Source organism: Haemaphysalis longicornis, unplaced genomic scaffold (genome assembly GCF_048455015.1).
Source record: "Haemaphysalis longicornis isolate Haplotype H1 unplaced genomic scaffold, Haemaphysalis longicornis Haplotype H1 scaffold_4, whole genome shotgun sequence".
Classification (NCBI taxonomy): domain Eukaryota; kingdom Metazoa; phylum Arthropoda; class Arachnida; order Ixodida; family Ixodidae; genus Haemaphysalis; species Haemaphysalis longicornis.
The window spans coordinates 117,999,713-118,015,326 of NW_027526361.1; the positions used below are offsets into that span (position 1 = coordinate 117,999,713).

A 15,614-nucleotide genomic window follows, 5' to 3' on the forward strand; every position below is an offset into this window, starting at 1 on the left:
GAAAGGAAAAAAAGAGGAAGAGCTGCAGACGAAATTGAAGTTTTTGCTGAGCCAGGAATGCGCAGCGCCTGGAATATTTAGTAAAGAAATCAAAGAAGGGAAAAAACGCCCTCGAGGTTATCGACATCGAAAGATACAGGGGGGCAATGATACGCGCACGCGCGGAACGGTTATGGTCAAATGAGACACCGACGAAGCGAGCGTGAGGGAAAAAAAAGGTATGCGAAACGGAACGAAATCACTAGGATACGATGCGGAAACGAAGTTACTGAAGACATCGACCTGATAGAACGCGAATTTGTTCAGCACTATCGAGGTCTTTTTAGAGTTGGTTTAAAGACGACTATGAAAGTAAATTTTTGTGTATTATGCCAAAGTTAGATGAAGAGGTCAAGGCGAGACTAGAGGAACCGATAAGTGTTAGCGAAATAGAAAAGGCAATCGATAAACTGGGAAAGGGCAAGTCGCCCGGGCCGGACGGCATCAGCGCCGCTTTTTACAAACGTTTAAGAAAGATTTAGCGGTGATATTGCACGCGGTGTTTACGAGAGCGTACGAGCGTAAAAAAATGCCGCCGTCCTTTCAAAGAAGTTAGATCGTCTTAATTCCCAAAAGCGACGATCCACTAAGCTTAATCCTAAGCTTAAAGCTTAATCCTACTAAGACTAAATTTATGATCTTTAGAAGCCACCAGAAAGTGTTAGGTATGTTGCCAGAATTAAGACTTGGCTCTAACCGGATCGTATCATGCGACTGCGTCCAATTTCTTGGTATAATTCTTGACACTAACCTTAAGTTCACATCTCACGTTGATCATATCAGAAAAAAAAATGGCATTTGGCATCCGGGCATTGCTCAAGGCACGACCATTCTTTCCAACCAAAGCTTTGTTATCACTTTACTTCGCTTTCATGCACAGTCATATCAACTATGGAATCACTGCTTGGGGTAACACATATCACACCCACCTATCATCCATTCAGCACATTCAAAATCAAGCTATCCGTATCATTACTAGCAGCCCTCGCCATTCAAGTGCATCACCTCTACTCCGCGAAAATTCAGTTTTATCGGTCACAGCACTGTTTGATTATAACTTAGGTATTTCTTTTTTCAAACTACTCAACAACCAATTATGTTTTGAACTTCTTGACGTAGGTACTTTAGTGAACCATAACACTACTAGATTTGCCTTGAATAATAACTTGTTGTTACCTAAGCTAAAAACTAATTATGGCCAGCAAACATTTCATTTTGCCGCAATTAATCTATGGAACCGCCTACCACTTAATATTAAATCATCACATTCTATCACAGCCTTTAAAAAATATCTGAAAAATCTTCTTCTAACCTGATATGTTTCCTAATTTCTTTGTTTTGCTGGTTTGACTTTCGTCATTTGTTTGCACAGTAGTTTTTTGTGTACTTTTGTAAACCGTTAGTATTTAATTGTGTATAATGATAATTTGTTTTTTGAATGCCGTGTTCATGTACATAGCTTAATATTTTAGTAAATTCCATATGAAAACCATGCACTACATGTTCTTGCTTATTTGTTTTCTTCACAAATGTTTTATTGCACTTGTTTTCGCTTCCACTGCTGCTTCTATAACGTTTTTTGTGTACTTCATCGAGGGTCCCAGTGCAGTCGCTGACTTCGGGACCCTTGTCTGTAAATTTCCTTTGTAACCGTTTACTTTTTATGAATAAACTTCAACTTCAACTTCAAACTTCAGAGAAGCTGCTGCAAGTCGAGTGTTACCGACCGATTAGCCTTACCAATGTCGATTACAAGATATTAATGAAAATTCTGGCAAGCAGGTTACAATTAGTCATAAAAGAAATAGTGGGGCTGCACCAAACATGTGGGATTAAAGGAAGGACAATTTACATAAACATTCATGTGGCACGAAGTATATTAGAGATGATTGATGCACTAGGTGGTAAAGTGGCAATGTTACAAATTGACCTCGAAAAGGCTTTCGATAGGGTGGGGCACGAATTGTTGTTCAGCATTTTGCGCCATCGAACCTGGGGTCGGTCATTTTAGAAGGCGTGACGATGGCACACAAGCAGTGCACAGCAAACCTAGTGATAAACAAAAACGTGAGTCAGAGCTTCCCCGTTGTGTCATCGGTACGACAAGGGCACCCTTTGAGTCCGTTGCTATTAGCTATTTATCTCGAACCCTTTTGTTTGAAAATACTGGAAAATAGTGCTGTACACGGGATCAGGCTTCAGTCAAGTGAAGTGAAAGTACTGTCGTACGCGGATGACATTGCCGTGTTTTGCGAGGACACAGATAGCGTGAAGGAGACTGTAAAATAAGCCTCCTTGGTTTGCGAAGCGACTGGGAGCAAAATTAATTGGAAAAAATGTTCAGGTTTCTGGCACGGGGATTGGGAAACCCCGCCGTCCACACTTGCAAACGTGCAGTGGAGTGTGTGTCCAGTTAAGTATTTAGGCGTGCCACTTGAGTGCTACAGAGACCCAGACGAGTACTGGAAGGAGCAAATTGAGGCTACACGAGAGAAAACGCTCAAGTGGGGTGGACGGGACTTGTCTATGTTTGCACGCTCGACCGTATGTAACGTGTTTCTTGTTGCGAAGGTAATGTATGTTCTACAAGCTGATTTGATTGATTGATTGTAGGGTTTAACGCGCCGACGCAACGCAGGCGATGAGGCGCGCCGTAGTGGAGGGCTCCGGATTAATTTTGACCACCTGGGGATCTTTAACGTGCGCCGAAATCTCGTACACACGGGCGTTTTTGCTTTTCGCCTCCATCAGAAAAGCGGCCGCCGCGGCCGGGAATCGAACCCGCGACCTCGTGCTCAGCAGCGCAACGCCTTAGCCACTGAGCCACCGCGGCGGGTTATGTTCTACAAGCCCTGTGTATGTCAAGAACTATAGTTCAGAAGTTACACCGAGTGTTCGCGGTGTTTTTGTGGCGGTCAACTTGGGAAAGAACGAGTCGCACGAACCTTTTTCGTTCAGCGAAGGCAGGGGGTTTGGGCCTTGTACATTTGTTTCTGCGACAAGTGGTCGCACGGTTCATGTTCTTTCGTGATGAAAGCGATCCTTTTTTGCGTCATGTTATTCAGACAAGGCTATCGCACACTCTCCCTGAGTTTGTTGAGTCAACTAGTGATGCAAGACCAGTGTCTGTGAGAGGGTTTTTGAGTGAAGTTGTGCGTGCCGTCAAACTACTCAAAGTGCGGTTTTCGACAGAATACCCGAGTGTTGTCACGCGGAAATAGCTGTACAAAGACCTTGTTGATGTATGCCTGCCCGTGCCAATATACCGGTCGCTGTACCCAACGGGAAAAGGTAAAGATATTCTTAAAAGAATTAAGAAAATGCCATTTAGATCATTCTGCAAAACGTTCTTTTTCCAGTTGCATAGTGGCACTCTTCCTGTGAATCCTTGGTTGGAAGAAAAGGGGTTATTTGTCTACGAGTCCGTAAACTGTCGCTTGTGTAAAAAAGCAGAAACGGTTGAACACATCTTCCTGGATTGCTGGGACGCAGTATTTCATTGGGACATCCTGCAGAGGAAATTGAAAAAGGACCTGCCACTTTCGCCTTACGGCACCTTCCAACGGAAAACGAAGGGGGAGTGCCCTATGACATGATCATGCTCCTATCTCTACATAGTTTGTGGAGAGTTCGTATGGCGGTCAGGCATGCTGATGTCAATGCTAGACCCGTCAGGGATTACTTTATTGAATGTATAACGTACATCAGGGAAGTTTACCGAGCGCAAGTAGACCCACCTGAGTGCAGCAGAACATTAGATAGCCTCGCATCATTCAAAAAAATGTAGTTCATGACGCAGCATAAGTGAGGCTGCTGTTTCACATCCATCCACCAAACGTTCTGTCTGTCGATTGTATCATGTCACAAGCCGGCAATAAAAAAAAAAAAATAAGTGTAGCGGTTGTCACGTGCGCCTCACACGCTCAAGGTCCACTGTTCGATCCCGGGCGGAAACAGTTTTTTTCCCCTTCATTTCAGGATAACAATCAGCACTTTCAACTCTCAGAGTCCCCCTCCCATTTCCGTTTCCGTGGTGTAGCGGTTATCACGTGGGATTCTGCTTCCGGTAGCGCTAGCGAGCGGTCGCAGAATGTCGAGCTCCGCCCAAGGAGCGGCTTCAGCGGGCCTTTCGGCCCGCGGTAACAGGATATATGCCCAGGATGCTGATGATTACCAAGTACTTTTGCCACAGTTTCCTTCAGGTCAGTCGGTTTTAAACACGGTTTTTCTTCATGCCGACATGCGTGCCCGGCCTTACCGCGTTGAGGACTTTCGGGACGTTTTGGCTCGTCTGGAACTGCTCCCCGACGTCGTGGCGTTGGGGGCGTACCAGATGAGTCACGTTTGGGCAGTGACGTTCAAGTCGGCGGAGGGTGTAAAGAAAATTTCTGCACTCGCTGATATCAAGGTGAAGGATCGTCGGTGCCTTGTTATCGACCCGTCTAATCAAGAAGCCCGCCTCAAGCTTCACTGGCTGCTGCACAACGTGCCGGACGACGCCGTTCGCGCTGCGCTGGCGCCCTACGGGCGTGTCGGCGAGGTGCGCAGGGAGCGGTGGCGCGTCGAAGGCATCCAAGACAAGGGCTCGACACTTCGAACGGTGACCCTCAAGTTGAAGGCGGGCGTGACCATCGACGACCTGCCGCACGAACTTCGTGTGGCGGGTGACAAGGCCCTCGTCGTCGTCGCCGGAAGGGCCCCGCAGTGCTTACGTTGCAACCTCAAGGGGCACGTCAGGCGAGAATGCAAGGTTCCGAAGTGTTCTTCGTGCCGTAGCTTCGGGCATGATGCAAGCGCCTGCGTTAAGTCCTATGCCAGCGTCACCGGTCCAGCGAGGGAGGACGACCTCCGCGAAAACTTAATGGACGAGGCAGAAGCGGAGGAGACAGCTGCAGGAGTAGCCGACAAGGCGGTGAAGGAGTCGACGTCGGCGGGGCGGGTCGAGGCCGAGGCTGGCCAGCGCGTTCCTGAAAAGGAGCAGCCGGTCGAGCCGAAGACGCCTCCCCCTCACGTCTCGTCGAACGAGGACAACGGAACCGGAGCGGCCAGTCAGGGAACGACGGAGGTGTCGGCTCTAGCAGCCGAAGCCGTGCAAATGGACCTGAGTGGGGCCGTGGCAAAGCGACAACGAGAAAGCAACGACACAGAGCAGGGTGACGGACTCACCAGCAGCGAGGAGCCCCCGGCTAAGGCGGTTTCAGTGAGACGTCCGAGCTTCAAGCCGAAGCCCAACGTCCCACCAGACCGAACGAAAACTTCGGCTCCGCCCTCCTAGCCAGCACGTCACTACGAAAGGTAGTCGCCATCCTGTTCCTCAGTGTTTGTTGTTGCGCTGCTGTCTTGAATCGCCAACGAACTAAACGCAACAGTGTAGGTGGGTCAAGGCAGTATTTTTGGAGGGGTTATTGTGTTCCTGATGCTTATGCTTTGAGCTTGAGGTTTGGCTGGGGGGAGGGTGGCAGTGTGTATTGCAGCGGCCGTGAATCCCGCAGGCCATACGAATGTTTTATAAGTGCGGGATTTTGGAGCGTGTATGGGATGTTTGCAGTTGATGAAGCGTCGTTCTTTTTCGTGCTGCATGAATGTAAGTGTTGTGCGATAAGTCTAGCTCCCTCCTAAAACATGGTTTACTTGAGCAAACCAATGCGCATCGCCACGCTTAACGTCAGGGGATTTTCGGATCGGAGACGTCAAAATCAGGTGTACCGACTCGTAACAGATGAGGATTTGGACATCGTGGCCTTGCAAGAGACCAAAGTTGGGAGGGAGGACCAGACGGATCGTATGGTGCGGCCCTTTATTGCGCGCTATGATGTGTGCGTGTCGCATGCGGTCGGGTTTTCTGCGGGTTGCGCACTTCTCATTCGGAGAAGCTTAGGGGCCGCTCTAAAGACTGTCACCGCCTCGGAAACGGGGCGGTATGTTGTGTGCGACTTGGAGTTTTGTTCCAATGAATGGCGTGTAATGTGTGTCTACGGGCCCACCAATACAGCCGAAAGGAAGGCTTTCTTTGAAGAAATGCGTCCATGGTGTGAGACGGAACGGCTCTTAATTTTAATGGGCGATTATAATTGTGTTTGCTCAGCGCGCGACAAAAGCAGCACGACCAATTTCAGAGACGCCAGTACAGTGGTACTGAATGAGATAGTAGCCGGCTGCGCCCTGGAAGATGCAGGTGATAGCATGAGCAATGCAGGCACCGTTCGCTATACACACTTTCAGGGCAATAGTCATGCGCGGCTCGACAGGGTGTATCTTTCCGTAGAACTCGTACGTGAATGTGACAAATACGAAGTGACCCCTGTTTCATTTAGCGACCATTGTCTGGTGTCGTTAACACTAGGCAGGGCCGCTAAACGTGGAAACGCGTTCTCCTGGGGTTTGTGGAAAATGAACAACAAACTTCTGCAAGATGATAAATTCGTCGAGGCCGTTGACGCATGCGCACGGACCTCGTTTGGCAGCTCAGACGTGACGAACTTCAGTCGGAAGTGGGAGCTGTTCAAACAAGAAGTTAAGCTAAAAGGCCTTGAACGTTCTTCTGCAATGAAGAGCGACGAGAAAAAGAAAGAAGCCACGCTACGAAGTAATCTCGACGCTCTTATTGTAGCAGAATGTAGATCGCCGGGGACGTGCAGAGATGACATAAAGAATGTTAAAGCACAGCTCGAGGTCTTAGATCAGGGCAAATATCATGGCGCGCTTGTTCGCGCAAGAGCAGAAAAGATGCTGCTGGGAGAGGCGCCGACCAAAAGAGCCTTATGCTCCGAGAAAAAGTACGCTCGCAGAAATGCGATAGCGGAAATAGAAAGCGAAGGCGTCTTGTACAAGGATCAAGCCAGCATAGAACGCTGTTTTTGTAACTTTTACGACAAGCTGTTTGCACGTCACGCTATTGATGTCGTGGCGTTTAAGGATGAATTTTTGAGATTGTTACCATGCCTAAACAAAGAGATGTCGGCACTGCTCGAAACAGACATAACGGAGAATGAAGTAAGAAAAGCTATAGAGGAGTTGAGCCCGGGAAAGACGCCTGGCCCCGATGGGCTAAGCGCTGCATTCTATAAAAAGTTTAAAGAGTGCCTAAGTCCAGTGTTGTGTACGTTATACGCTGAGGCGTATCAGAATGGTGTGCTGCCACCGTCTTTTCATGAGTCGCACACCATTTTTATTCCTAAGTCAGATGATGACGCCAAACTCCGAGCTGTATCTGGGTATCGCCCAATCAGTCTCACTAATGTAGACTATAAGATTTTAATGAAAATTCTGGCGAGTCGTTTGCAGACTGTCATTAGGGACATCGTTGGACCGCATCAAACATGCGGTATAAAGGGACGGTCGATAGTAACGAACATTCATACTGCTCGAAGTGTTCTTGAGTGTTGCGACAGCACTCAAGGTTCTCTAGCAATGCTCCAGGTAGACCTGGAGAAGGCGTTCGATCAGGTATCACACGAGCTCCTTATAGCCATGTTAGAGCATATAAATGTAGGGGCTGTTATTCTTCAAGGAGTGCGCATGGCGTATAGTGGGTGTTCAACTAGCCTCGTTGTGAACAAGTCGCTCAGCAAAGCAGTGCAGGTTCAACGTGGAGTACGTCAGGGTTGCCCATTGTCCCCATTGCTTTTCTGTGTATATGTAGAAGCGTTTTGTTTGAGTGTTATTGGAAGCAAAACCATCAACGGCTTTCGACTACAGTCGTGTGAGGTGCGTGTGTTGGCCTATGCCGACGACATTGCACTTTTCTTTATTGATAAAAGCAGCATAAGCGAAGCTGTAAAGACACTAAAGGCCTTTTGTAAATACAGTGCCAGCAGTGTGAACTGGCAAAAATGTTTAGGTTTCTGGCACGGCCAATGGGAAGAAGCCCCGGAGGTGTTTGAAAACATAAGCTGGCAGACGACGCCAACCAAATACTTAGGTGTGCCTCTCGAAAACTACGAGGACAGTGATCCCTATTGGCGCAGACAGACAGCTGAACTGCGCGATAGAGCAGAAAAATGGCAAGGCACTGGGCTCTCCATTTTTGCAAGAGGCTCAGTCTGCAATGTGTTCTTAATAAGTAAAATATGGTACGTGCTCCAGGTGTTACACTGTTCGCGTGCGCATGTGCAGGCGTTGCACCGCGTTTTCGCCGTGTTAATTTGGGAGTCCACGTGGGAAAAAACAAGTCGAACGAACTTGTTTCGGCGCGTGCGTAGCGGGGGCCTTTCCTTGTCTCATTTGTTTTTACGACAGGTTGTCAATCGTTTTCTCTTCCTTCGGGATGTACAAGACCCCTTTTTGCGTACTGTTTGCCAAATGAAGTTGTCTGTGGTGTTACCCGATTTTGTTATAGCGTCAGCACGTTTCCCTGTCTTGACAATGAAGGGATATTTCCGCGAAGTTGTTCAAGCGACCCAGTTTTTGCGTGCCCGCTTCACGATGGAATACCTATGTAGCGTAACGCGGAAAAAATTGTATAATGATCTCGTTGACTCTGTATTTCCAGTTCCACTGTACCGGTCAATGTACCGTGCAGGGCCAGGCCAGGATGTGCTTAAACGCGTGAAATCTATGGCGGTACCGCCATGGGTTAAAACGTTCTTTTTTAAGCTCCACGCGGGTGTCCTACCAGTCAAAACGTGGCAAAAAGAGAAAGGACTGTACGTTCCGTGCGGGGTCGACTGTTATCCGTGCAAAAAGCCGGAGACAGTAGAACACGTGTTTTTAGAATGTTGGGATGGGGTCTTTTTTTGGGACGTGCTTCAGAGGACTTTGAAGAAAGATTTCCCTCTAGACACCTACGGAATCAGGTTTATACCCATCGAGAATGACGGCGGGTTGCCGTATGATGTGGTGATGGTTTTGGCTCTGCACGGCATTTGGAAATCCCGCATGGCTATACGCCACCGCGATGTTGATGCTAAGCGTTCCAAGGAATACTTTGGAGAAACTGTTCGTTTGATTGTAGAGGTTTGGAAGACTCAGCCTGACCCCCCGGAATGGCTTCCAGTAATGGAGTCGCTGACAAACCTCAAGCAGTTTTAGCCATTTCCTGCTAGCAAAAGACTGTTAGCAGTTTTATCAGTGTATGTTACAGCTTTGTGTACCTGTTTTCCTTGCTATGTGTGCTTGTTCTCTGTCAGAGTGTGGCAATAAAGAAAAAAAGGTGTAGCGGTTATCACGTGCGCCTCACACGCGCAAGGTCCCCGGTTCGATCCCGGGCGGAAACAGTTTTTTATTTTTCCCTTCATTTCGCGATAAAAATCAGCACCTTCAGCTCTTGGCGTTTCCCTTACATCCCCGTTTCCGCGATGTAGCGGTTATCACGTGCGCCTCACACGCGCAAGGTCCCCGGTTCGATCCCGGGCGGAAACAGTTTTTAATTTTTTCCCTTCATTTCGCGATAAAAATCAGCACCTTCAGCTCTCGGCGTTTCCCTTACATCCCCGTTTCCGTGGTGTAGCGGTTATCACGTGCGCCTCACACGCGCAAGGTCCCCGGTTCGATCCTGGGCGGAAACAGTTTTTAATTTTTTCCCTTCATTTCGCGATAAAAATCAGCACCTTCAGCTCTTGGCATTTCCCTTACAACCCCGTTTTCGTGGTGTAGCGGTTATCACGTGCGCCTCACACGCGCAAGGTCCCCGGTTCGATCCCGGGCGGAAACAGTTTTTCATTTTTTCCCTTCATTTCGCGATAAAAATCAGCACCTTCAGCTCTTGGCATTTCCCTTACATCCCCGTTTCCGTGGTGTAGCGGTTATCACGTGCGCCTCACACGCGCAAGGTCCCCGGTTAGATCCCGGGCGGAAACAGTTTTTAATTTTTTCCCTTCATTTCGCGATAAAAATCAGCACCTTCAGCTCTTGGCATTTCCCTTACATCCCCGTTTCCGTGGTGTAGCGGTTATCACGTGCGCCTCACACGCGCAAGGTCCCCGGTTCGATCCCGGGCGGAGACAGTTTTTAATTTTTTCCCTTCATTTCGCGATAAAAATCAGCACCTTCAGCTCTTGGCGTTCCCCTTACATCCCCGTTTCCGTGGTGTAGCGGTTATCACGTGCGCCTCACACGCGCAAGGTCCCCGGTTCGATCCCGGGCGGAAACAGTTTTTAATTTTTTCCCTTCATTTCGCGATAAAAATCAGCACCTTCAGCTCTTGGCGTTTCCCTTACATCCCCATTTCCGTGGTGTAGCGGTTATCACGTGCGCCTCACACGCGCAAGGTCCCCGGTTTGATCCCGGGCGGAGACGGTTTTTAATGTTTTCCCTTCATTTCGCGATAAAAATCAGCACCTTCAGCTCTTGCCGTTTCCCTTACATCCCCGTTTCCGTGGTGTAGCGGTTATCACGTGCGCCTCACACGCGCAAGGTCCCCGGTTCGATCCCGGGCGGAAACAGTTTTTAATTTTTTCCCTTCATTTCGCGATAAAAATCAGCACCTTCAGCTCTTGGCATTTCCCTTACAACCCCGTTTTCGTGGTGTAGCGGTTATCACGTGCGCCTCACACGCGCAAGGTCCCCGGTTCGATCCCGGGCGGAAACAGTTTTTCATTTTTTCCCTTCATTTCGCGATAAAAATCAGCACCTTCAGCTCTTGGCATTTCCCTTACATCCCCGTTTCCGTGGTGTAGCGGTTATCACGTGCGCCTCACACGCGCAAGGTCCCCGGTTAGATCCCGGGCGGAAACAGTTTTTAATTTTTTCCCTTCATTTCGCGATAAAAATCAGCACCTTCAGCTCTTGGCATTTCCCTTACATCCCCGTTTCCGTGGTGTAGCGGTTATCACGTGCGCCTCACACGCGCAAGGTCCCCGGTTCGATCCCGGGCGGAGACAGTTTTTAATTTTTTCCCTTCATTTCGCGATAAAAATCAGCACCTTCAGCTCTTGGCGTTCCCCTTACATCCCCGTTTCCGTGGTGTAGCGGTTATCACGTGCGCCTCACACGCGCAAGGTCCCCGGTTCGATCCCGGGCGGAAACAGTTTTTAATTTTTTCCCTTCATTTCGCGATAAAAATCAGCACCTTCAGCTCTTGGCGTTTCCCTTACATCCCCATTTCCGTGGTGTAGCGGTTATCACGTGCGCCTCACACGCGCAAGGTCCCCGGTTTGATCCCGGGCGGAGACGGTTTTTAATGTTTTCCCTTCATTTCGCGATAAAAATCAGCACCTTCAGCTCTTGCCGTTTCCCTTACATCCCCGTTTCCGTGGTGTAGCGGTTATCACGTGCGCCTCACACGCGCAAGGTCCCCGGTTCGATCCCGGGCGGAAACAGTTTTTAATTTTTTCCCTTCATTTCGCGATAAAAATCAGCACCTTCAGCTCTTGGCATTTCCCTTACATCCCCGTTTCCGTGGTGTAGCGGTTATCACGTGCGCCTCACACGCGCAAGGTCCCCGGTTCGATCCCGGGCGGAAACAGTTTTTAATTTTTCCCTTCATTTCGCGATAAAAATCAGCACCTTCAGCTCTTGGCGTTTCCCTTATATCCCCGTTTCCGCGATGTAGCGGTTATCACGTGCGCCTCACGCGCGCAAGGTCCCCGGTTCGATCCCGGGCGGAAACAGTTTTTAATTTTTTTCCTTCATTTCGCGATAAAAATCAGGACCTTCAGCTCTTGGCATTTCCTTTACATCCCCGTTTCCGTGGTGTAGCGGTTATCAAGTGCGCCTCACACGCGCAAGGTCCCCGGTTCGATCCCGGGCGGAAACTGTTTTTCATTTTTTCCCTTCATTTCGCGATAAAAATCAGCACCTTCAGCTCTTGGCGTTTCCCTTACATCCCCGTTTCCGTGGTGTAGCGGTTATCACGTGCTCCTCACACGCGCAAGGTCCCCGGTTCGATCCCGGGCGGAAACAGTTTTTAATTTTTTCCCTTCATTTCGCGATAAAAATCAGCACCTTCAGCTCTTGGCATTTCCCTTACATCCCCGTTTCCGTGGTGTAGCGGTTATCACGTGCGCCTCACACGCGCAAGGTCCCCGGTTCGATCCCGGGCGGAGACAGTTTTTAATTTTTTCCCTTCATTTCGCGATAAAAATCAGCACCTTCAGCTCTTGGCGTTCTCCTTACATCCCCGTTTCCGTGGTGTAGCGGTTATCACGTGCGCCTCACACGCGCAAGGTCCCCGGTTCGATCCCGGGCGGAAACAGTTTTTAATTTTTTCCCTTCATTTCGCGATAAAAATCAGCACCTTCAGCTCTTGGCGTTTCCCTTACATCCCCATTTCCGTGGTGTAGCGGTTATCACGTGCGCCTCACACGCGCAAGGTCCCCGGTTCGATCCCGGGCGGAGACAGTTTTTAATGTTTTCACTTCATTTCGCGATAAAAATCAGCACCTTCAGCTCTTGCCGTTTCCCTTACATCCCCGTTTCCGTGGTGTAGTGGTTATCACGTGCGCCTCACACGCGCAAGGTCCCCGGTTCGATCCCGGGCGGAAACAGTTTTTAATTTTTTCCCTTCATTTCGCGATAAAAATCAGCACCTTCAGCTCTTGGCATTTCCCTTACATCCCTGTTTCCGTGGCGTAGCGGTTATCACGTGCGCCTCACACGCGCAAGGTCCCCGGTTCGATCCCGGGCGGAAACAGTTTTTAATTTTTTCCCTTCATTTCGCGATAAAAATCAGCACCTTCGGCTCTTGGCGTTTCCCTTACATCCCCGTTTCCGTGGTGTAGCGGTTATCTCGTGCGCCTCACACGCGCAAGGTCCCCGCTTCGATCCCGGGCGGAACCAGTTTTTAATTTTTTCCCTTCATTTCGCGATAAAAATCTGCACCTTCAGCTCTTGGCATTTCCCTTACATCCCCGTTTCCGTGGTGTAGCGGTTATCACGTGCGCCTCACACGCGCAAGGTCCCCGGTTCGATCCCGGGCGGAAACAGTTTTTAATTTTTTCCCTTCATTTCGCGATAAAAATCAGCACCTTCAGCTCTTGGCGTTTCCCTTACATCCCCGTTTCCGTGGTGTAGCGGTTATCACGTGCGCCTCACACGCGCAAGGTCCCCGGTTCGATCCCGGGCGGAAACAGTTTTTAATTTTTCCCTTCATTTCGCGATAAAAATCAGCACCTTCAGCTCTTGGCGTTTCCCTTACATCCCCGTTTCCGCGATGTAGCGGTTATCACGTGCGCCTCACACGCGCAAGGTCCCCGGTTCGATCCCGGGCGGAAACAGTTTTTAATTTTTTCCCTTCATTTCGCGATAAAAATCAGCACCTTCAGCTCTTGGCGTTTCCCTTACATCCCCGTTTCCGTGGTGTACCGGTTATCACGTGCGCCTCACACGCGCAAGGTCCCCGGTTCGATCCCGGGCGGAAACAGTTTTTAATTTTTTCCCTTCATTTCGCGATAAAAATCAGCACCTTCAGCTCTTGGCATTTCCCTTACATCCCCGTTTTCGTGGTGTAGCGGTTATCACGTGCGCCTCACACGCGCAAGGTCCCCGGTTCGATCCCGGGCGGAAGCAGTTTTTAATTTTTCCCTTCATTTCGCGATAAAAATCAGCACCTTCAGCTCTTGGCGTTTCCCTTACATCCCCGTTTCCGCGATGTAGCGGTTATCACGTGCGCCTCACACGCGCAAGGTCCCCGGTTCGATCCCGGGCGGAAACAGTTTTTAATTTTTTCCCTTCATTTCGCGATAAAAATCAGCACCTTCAGCTCTTGGCGTTTCCCTTACATCCCCGTTTCCGTGGTGTACCGGTTATCACGTGCGCCTCACACGCGCAAGGTCCCCGGTTCGATCCCGGGCGGAAACAGTTTTTAATTTTTTCCCTTCATTTCGCGATAAAAATCAGCACCTTCAGCTCTTGGCATTTCCCTTACATCCCCGTTTTCGTGGTGTAGCGGTTATCACGTGCGCCTCACACGCGCAAGGTCCCCGGTCCGATCCCGGGCGGAAACAGTTTTTCATTTTTTCCCTTCATTTCGCGATAAAAATCAGCACCTTCAGCTCTTGGCATTTCCCTTACATCCCCGTTTCCGTGGTGTAGCGGTTATCACGTGCGCCTCACACGCGCAAGGTCCCCGGTTCGATCCCGGGCGGAAACAGTTTTTAATTTTTTTCCTTCATTTCGCGATAAAAATCAGCACCTTCAGCTCTTGGCATTTCCCTTACATCCCCGTTTCCGTGGTGTAGCGGTTATCAAGTGCGCCTCACACGCGCAAAGTCCCCGGTTCGATCCCGGGCGGAAACTGTTTTTCATTTTTTCCCTTCATTTCGCGATAAAAATCAGCACCTGCAGCTCTTGGCGTTTCCCTTACATCCCCGTTTCCGTGGTGTAGCGGTTATCACGTGCGCCTCACACGCGCAAGGTCCCCGGTTCGATCCCGGGCGGAAACAGTTTTTAATTTTTTTCCTTCATTTCGCGATAAAAATCAGCACCTTCAGCTCTTGGCATTTCCCTTACATCCCCGTTTCCGTGGTGTAGCGGTTATCAAGTGCGCCTCACACGCGCAAAGTCCCCGGTTCGATCCCGGGCGGAAACAGTTTTTCATTTTTTCCCTTCATTTCTCGATAAAAATCAGCACCTTCAGCTCTTGGCATTTCCCTTACATCCCCGTTTCCGTGGTTTAGAGCATTCTGCTTCCGGCCGCGCTAGTGTGCGGACGCGGGATGATTGGCTCCTCAGGAGCGGTGAATGCGGCCATGTCTGGCCGCGGAAACAGGTTTTTGGCCAGGAATCCGGAGATTACCCCGTCAGTTTACCAATGCTGCCAACAGGTCGGTGTGTTTTAAACACCATTTTTCTTCATGCGGACGTTCGTGCGAGGCCTTATCGCGTCGAAGATTTCAGGGACACTTTGGCTCGTTTGGAACTGCTCCCCGAGGTGCTTGCCTTGGGGGCGTATCAAATGAACCACGTATGGGCCCTGACATTCAGGGACGAAAGCGGCGTGAAGCGCATGCTCGCGGCCACCGACGTGAAGGTGAAGGAGCGCCGGTGCCTCGTCATCGATCCGGCGAACCAGGATGTGCGGATGAAACTGCACTGGATTCTGTACAACGTGCCGGACGACGAGGTGCGAGCGGCGCTGCTTCCTTACGGGCGTGTCGTCGACATCGGACGCGAGAGGTGGCGTGTCAAGGGCATGAATGAGAAAGGTTCGACGACGCGGTCGGTGACCCTCAGGCTCAACGCCGGCGTGAGGCTCGACGACCTGCCGCACGAGCTCCGGGTTGCGGGCGGCCAGGCGCTCGTGGTCGTTCCAGGCCGGGCCCCGCAGTGCCTCCGCTGCTCGGGGACGGGCCATATGAGGCGCGACTGCAAGGTGCCGCGCTGCACTGTCTGCCGCCGCTTCGGTCACGAAGCGACGCAGTGCGTGCGGACGTATGCACATGTCACCGGACCTGTCGGAGACGCGGACGCGGCCGAAAACCGTATGGACGAGGAGGAGGCGGAGGCTGCGGCAGCCGGCGGAGGTGGTGCGTCCGCACCCGGGGACCCTTTGGCGGAACCAGGCGTGGAGGACGTAAATGCTGCGCCCGCGGAGCAGCAATCGACCTCCCAGAACGACCCTACGCCAGAGGCACCTGCGCTGGACGCGAAAAGTGAGGAGTGTGTTGGGGCGGGTTCCACGAACACCGCCTTAACTC

At 50.3% G+C, this 15,614-nt stretch overlaps 2 protein-coding genes and 35 non-coding genes across 37 annotated transcripts in view; all 37 read left to right on the top strand.

The window, feature by feature from the left end:
• Positions 1-15,614, top strand: part of LOC144179307 (uncharacterized) — a 142,261-nt gene that overhangs the window by 85,186 nt on the left and 41,461 nt on the right. The gene's annotated exons all lie outside the window — the stretch shown is intronic.
• Positions 4,111-5,427, top strand: LOC144179308 (uncharacterized). Its single transcript, XM_077707605.1, has one exon. The coding sequence runs from the start codon at positions 4,130-4,132 to the stop codon at positions 5,312-5,314; it is 1,185 nt and encodes a 394-aa protein (XP_077563731.1). The 5' UTR covers positions 4,111-4,129; the 3' UTR covers positions 5,315-5,427.
• On the top strand, positions 9,327-9,399 carry Trnav-cac (transfer RNA valine (anticodon CAC)). Its single transcript has one exon. It is a non-coding gene; the product is annotated as a tRNA-Val (tRNA).
• Trnav-cac (transfer RNA valine (anticodon CAC)) lies at positions 9,473-9,545 on the top strand. The gene has a single exon. It is a non-coding gene; the product is annotated as a tRNA-Val (tRNA).
• Positions 9,619-9,691, top strand: Trnav-cac (transfer RNA valine (anticodon CAC)). The gene has a single exon. It is a non-coding gene; the product is annotated as a tRNA-Val (tRNA).
• Trnav-cac (transfer RNA valine (anticodon CAC)) lies at positions 9,765-9,837 on the top strand. The gene has a single exon. It is a non-coding gene; the product is annotated as a tRNA-Val (tRNA).
• On the top strand, positions 9,911-9,983 carry Trnav-cac (transfer RNA valine (anticodon CAC)). The gene has a single exon. It is a non-coding gene; the product is annotated as a tRNA-Val (tRNA).
• Trnav-cac (transfer RNA valine (anticodon CAC)) lies at positions 10,057-10,129 on the top strand. The gene has a single exon. It is a non-coding gene; the product is annotated as a tRNA-Val (tRNA).
• On the top strand, positions 10,203-10,275 carry Trnav-cac (transfer RNA valine (anticodon CAC)). The gene has a single exon. It is a non-coding gene; the product is annotated as a tRNA-Val (tRNA).
• Positions 10,349-10,421, top strand: Trnav-cac (transfer RNA valine (anticodon CAC)). The gene has a single exon. It is a non-coding gene; the product is annotated as a tRNA-Val (tRNA).
• Trnav-cac (transfer RNA valine (anticodon CAC)) lies at positions 10,495-10,567 on the top strand. Its single transcript has one exon. It is a non-coding gene; the product is annotated as a tRNA-Val (tRNA).
• On the top strand, positions 10,641-10,713 carry Trnav-cac (transfer RNA valine (anticodon CAC)). Its single transcript has one exon. It is a non-coding gene; the product is annotated as a tRNA-Val (tRNA).
• Trnav-cac (transfer RNA valine (anticodon CAC)) lies at positions 10,787-10,859 on the top strand. The gene has a single exon. It is a non-coding gene; the product is annotated as a tRNA-Val (tRNA).
• Trnav-cac (transfer RNA valine (anticodon CAC)) lies at positions 10,933-11,005 on the top strand. Its single transcript has one exon. It is a non-coding gene; the product is annotated as a tRNA-Val (tRNA).
• Positions 11,079-11,151, top strand: Trnav-cac (transfer RNA valine (anticodon CAC)). The gene has a single exon. It is a non-coding gene; the product is annotated as a tRNA-Val (tRNA).
• Positions 11,225-11,297, top strand: Trnav-cac (transfer RNA valine (anticodon CAC)). The gene has a single exon. It is a non-coding gene; the product is annotated as a tRNA-Val (tRNA).
• Trnav-cac (transfer RNA valine (anticodon CAC)) lies at positions 11,371-11,443 on the top strand. Its single transcript has one exon. It is a non-coding gene; the product is annotated as a tRNA-Val (tRNA).
• Trnav-cac (transfer RNA valine (anticodon CAC)) lies at positions 11,516-11,588 on the top strand. Its single transcript has one exon. It is a non-coding gene; the product is annotated as a tRNA-Val (tRNA).
• Trnav-cac (transfer RNA valine (anticodon CAC)) lies at positions 11,662-11,734 on the top strand. The gene has a single exon. It is a non-coding gene; the product is annotated as a tRNA-Val (tRNA).
• On the top strand, positions 11,808-11,880 carry Trnav-cac (transfer RNA valine (anticodon CAC)). Its single transcript has one exon. It is a non-coding gene; the product is annotated as a tRNA-Val (tRNA).
• Trnav-cac (transfer RNA valine (anticodon CAC)) lies at positions 11,954-12,026 on the top strand. The gene has a single exon. It is a non-coding gene; the product is annotated as a tRNA-Val (tRNA).
• Positions 12,100-12,172, top strand: Trnav-cac (transfer RNA valine (anticodon CAC)). The gene has a single exon. It is a non-coding gene; the product is annotated as a tRNA-Val (tRNA).
• Trnav-cac (transfer RNA valine (anticodon CAC)) lies at positions 12,246-12,318 on the top strand. Its single transcript has one exon. It is a non-coding gene; the product is annotated as a tRNA-Val (tRNA).
• Trnav-cac (transfer RNA valine (anticodon CAC)) lies at positions 12,392-12,464 on the top strand. Its single transcript has one exon. It is a non-coding gene; the product is annotated as a tRNA-Val (tRNA).
• On the top strand, positions 12,538-12,610 carry Trnav-cac (transfer RNA valine (anticodon CAC)). Its single transcript has one exon. It is a non-coding gene; the product is annotated as a tRNA-Val (tRNA).
• Trnav-cac (transfer RNA valine (anticodon CAC)) lies at positions 12,830-12,902 on the top strand. Its single transcript has one exon. It is a non-coding gene; the product is annotated as a tRNA-Val (tRNA).
• Trnav-cac (transfer RNA valine (anticodon CAC)) lies at positions 12,976-13,048 on the top strand. The gene has a single exon. It is a non-coding gene; the product is annotated as a tRNA-Val (tRNA).
• Positions 13,121-13,193, top strand: Trnav-cac (transfer RNA valine (anticodon CAC)). The gene has a single exon. It is a non-coding gene; the product is annotated as a tRNA-Val (tRNA).
• Positions 13,267-13,339, top strand: Trnav-cac (transfer RNA valine (anticodon CAC)). Its single transcript has one exon. It is a non-coding gene; the product is annotated as a tRNA-Val (tRNA).
• On the top strand, positions 13,413-13,485 carry Trnav-cac (transfer RNA valine (anticodon CAC)). The gene has a single exon. It is a non-coding gene; the product is annotated as a tRNA-Val (tRNA).
• On the top strand, positions 13,558-13,630 carry Trnav-cac (transfer RNA valine (anticodon CAC)). The gene has a single exon. It is a non-coding gene; the product is annotated as a tRNA-Val (tRNA).
• Positions 13,704-13,776, top strand: Trnav-cac (transfer RNA valine (anticodon CAC)). The gene has a single exon. It is a non-coding gene; the product is annotated as a tRNA-Val (tRNA).
• Positions 13,850-13,922, top strand: Trnav-cac (transfer RNA valine (anticodon CAC)). Its single transcript has one exon. It is a non-coding gene; the product is annotated as a tRNA-Val (tRNA).
• On the top strand, positions 13,996-14,068 carry Trnav-cac (transfer RNA valine (anticodon CAC)). The gene has a single exon. It is a non-coding gene; the product is annotated as a tRNA-Val (tRNA).
• Positions 14,142-14,214, top strand: Trnav-cac (transfer RNA valine (anticodon CAC)). The gene has a single exon. It is a non-coding gene; the product is annotated as a tRNA-Val (tRNA).
• Trnav-cac (transfer RNA valine (anticodon CAC)) lies at positions 14,288-14,360 on the top strand. The gene has a single exon. It is a non-coding gene; the product is annotated as a tRNA-Val (tRNA).
• On the top strand, positions 14,434-14,506 carry Trnav-cac (transfer RNA valine (anticodon CAC)). Its single transcript has one exon. It is a non-coding gene; the product is annotated as a tRNA-Val (tRNA).

What these genes read in the sequence shown, in the direction of transcription:
- LOC144179308 (XM_077707605.1), top strand. Translation starts at nt 4,130, where the DNA reads ATGTCGAGCTCCGCCCAAGGAGCGGCTTCAGCGGGCCTTTCGGCCCGC.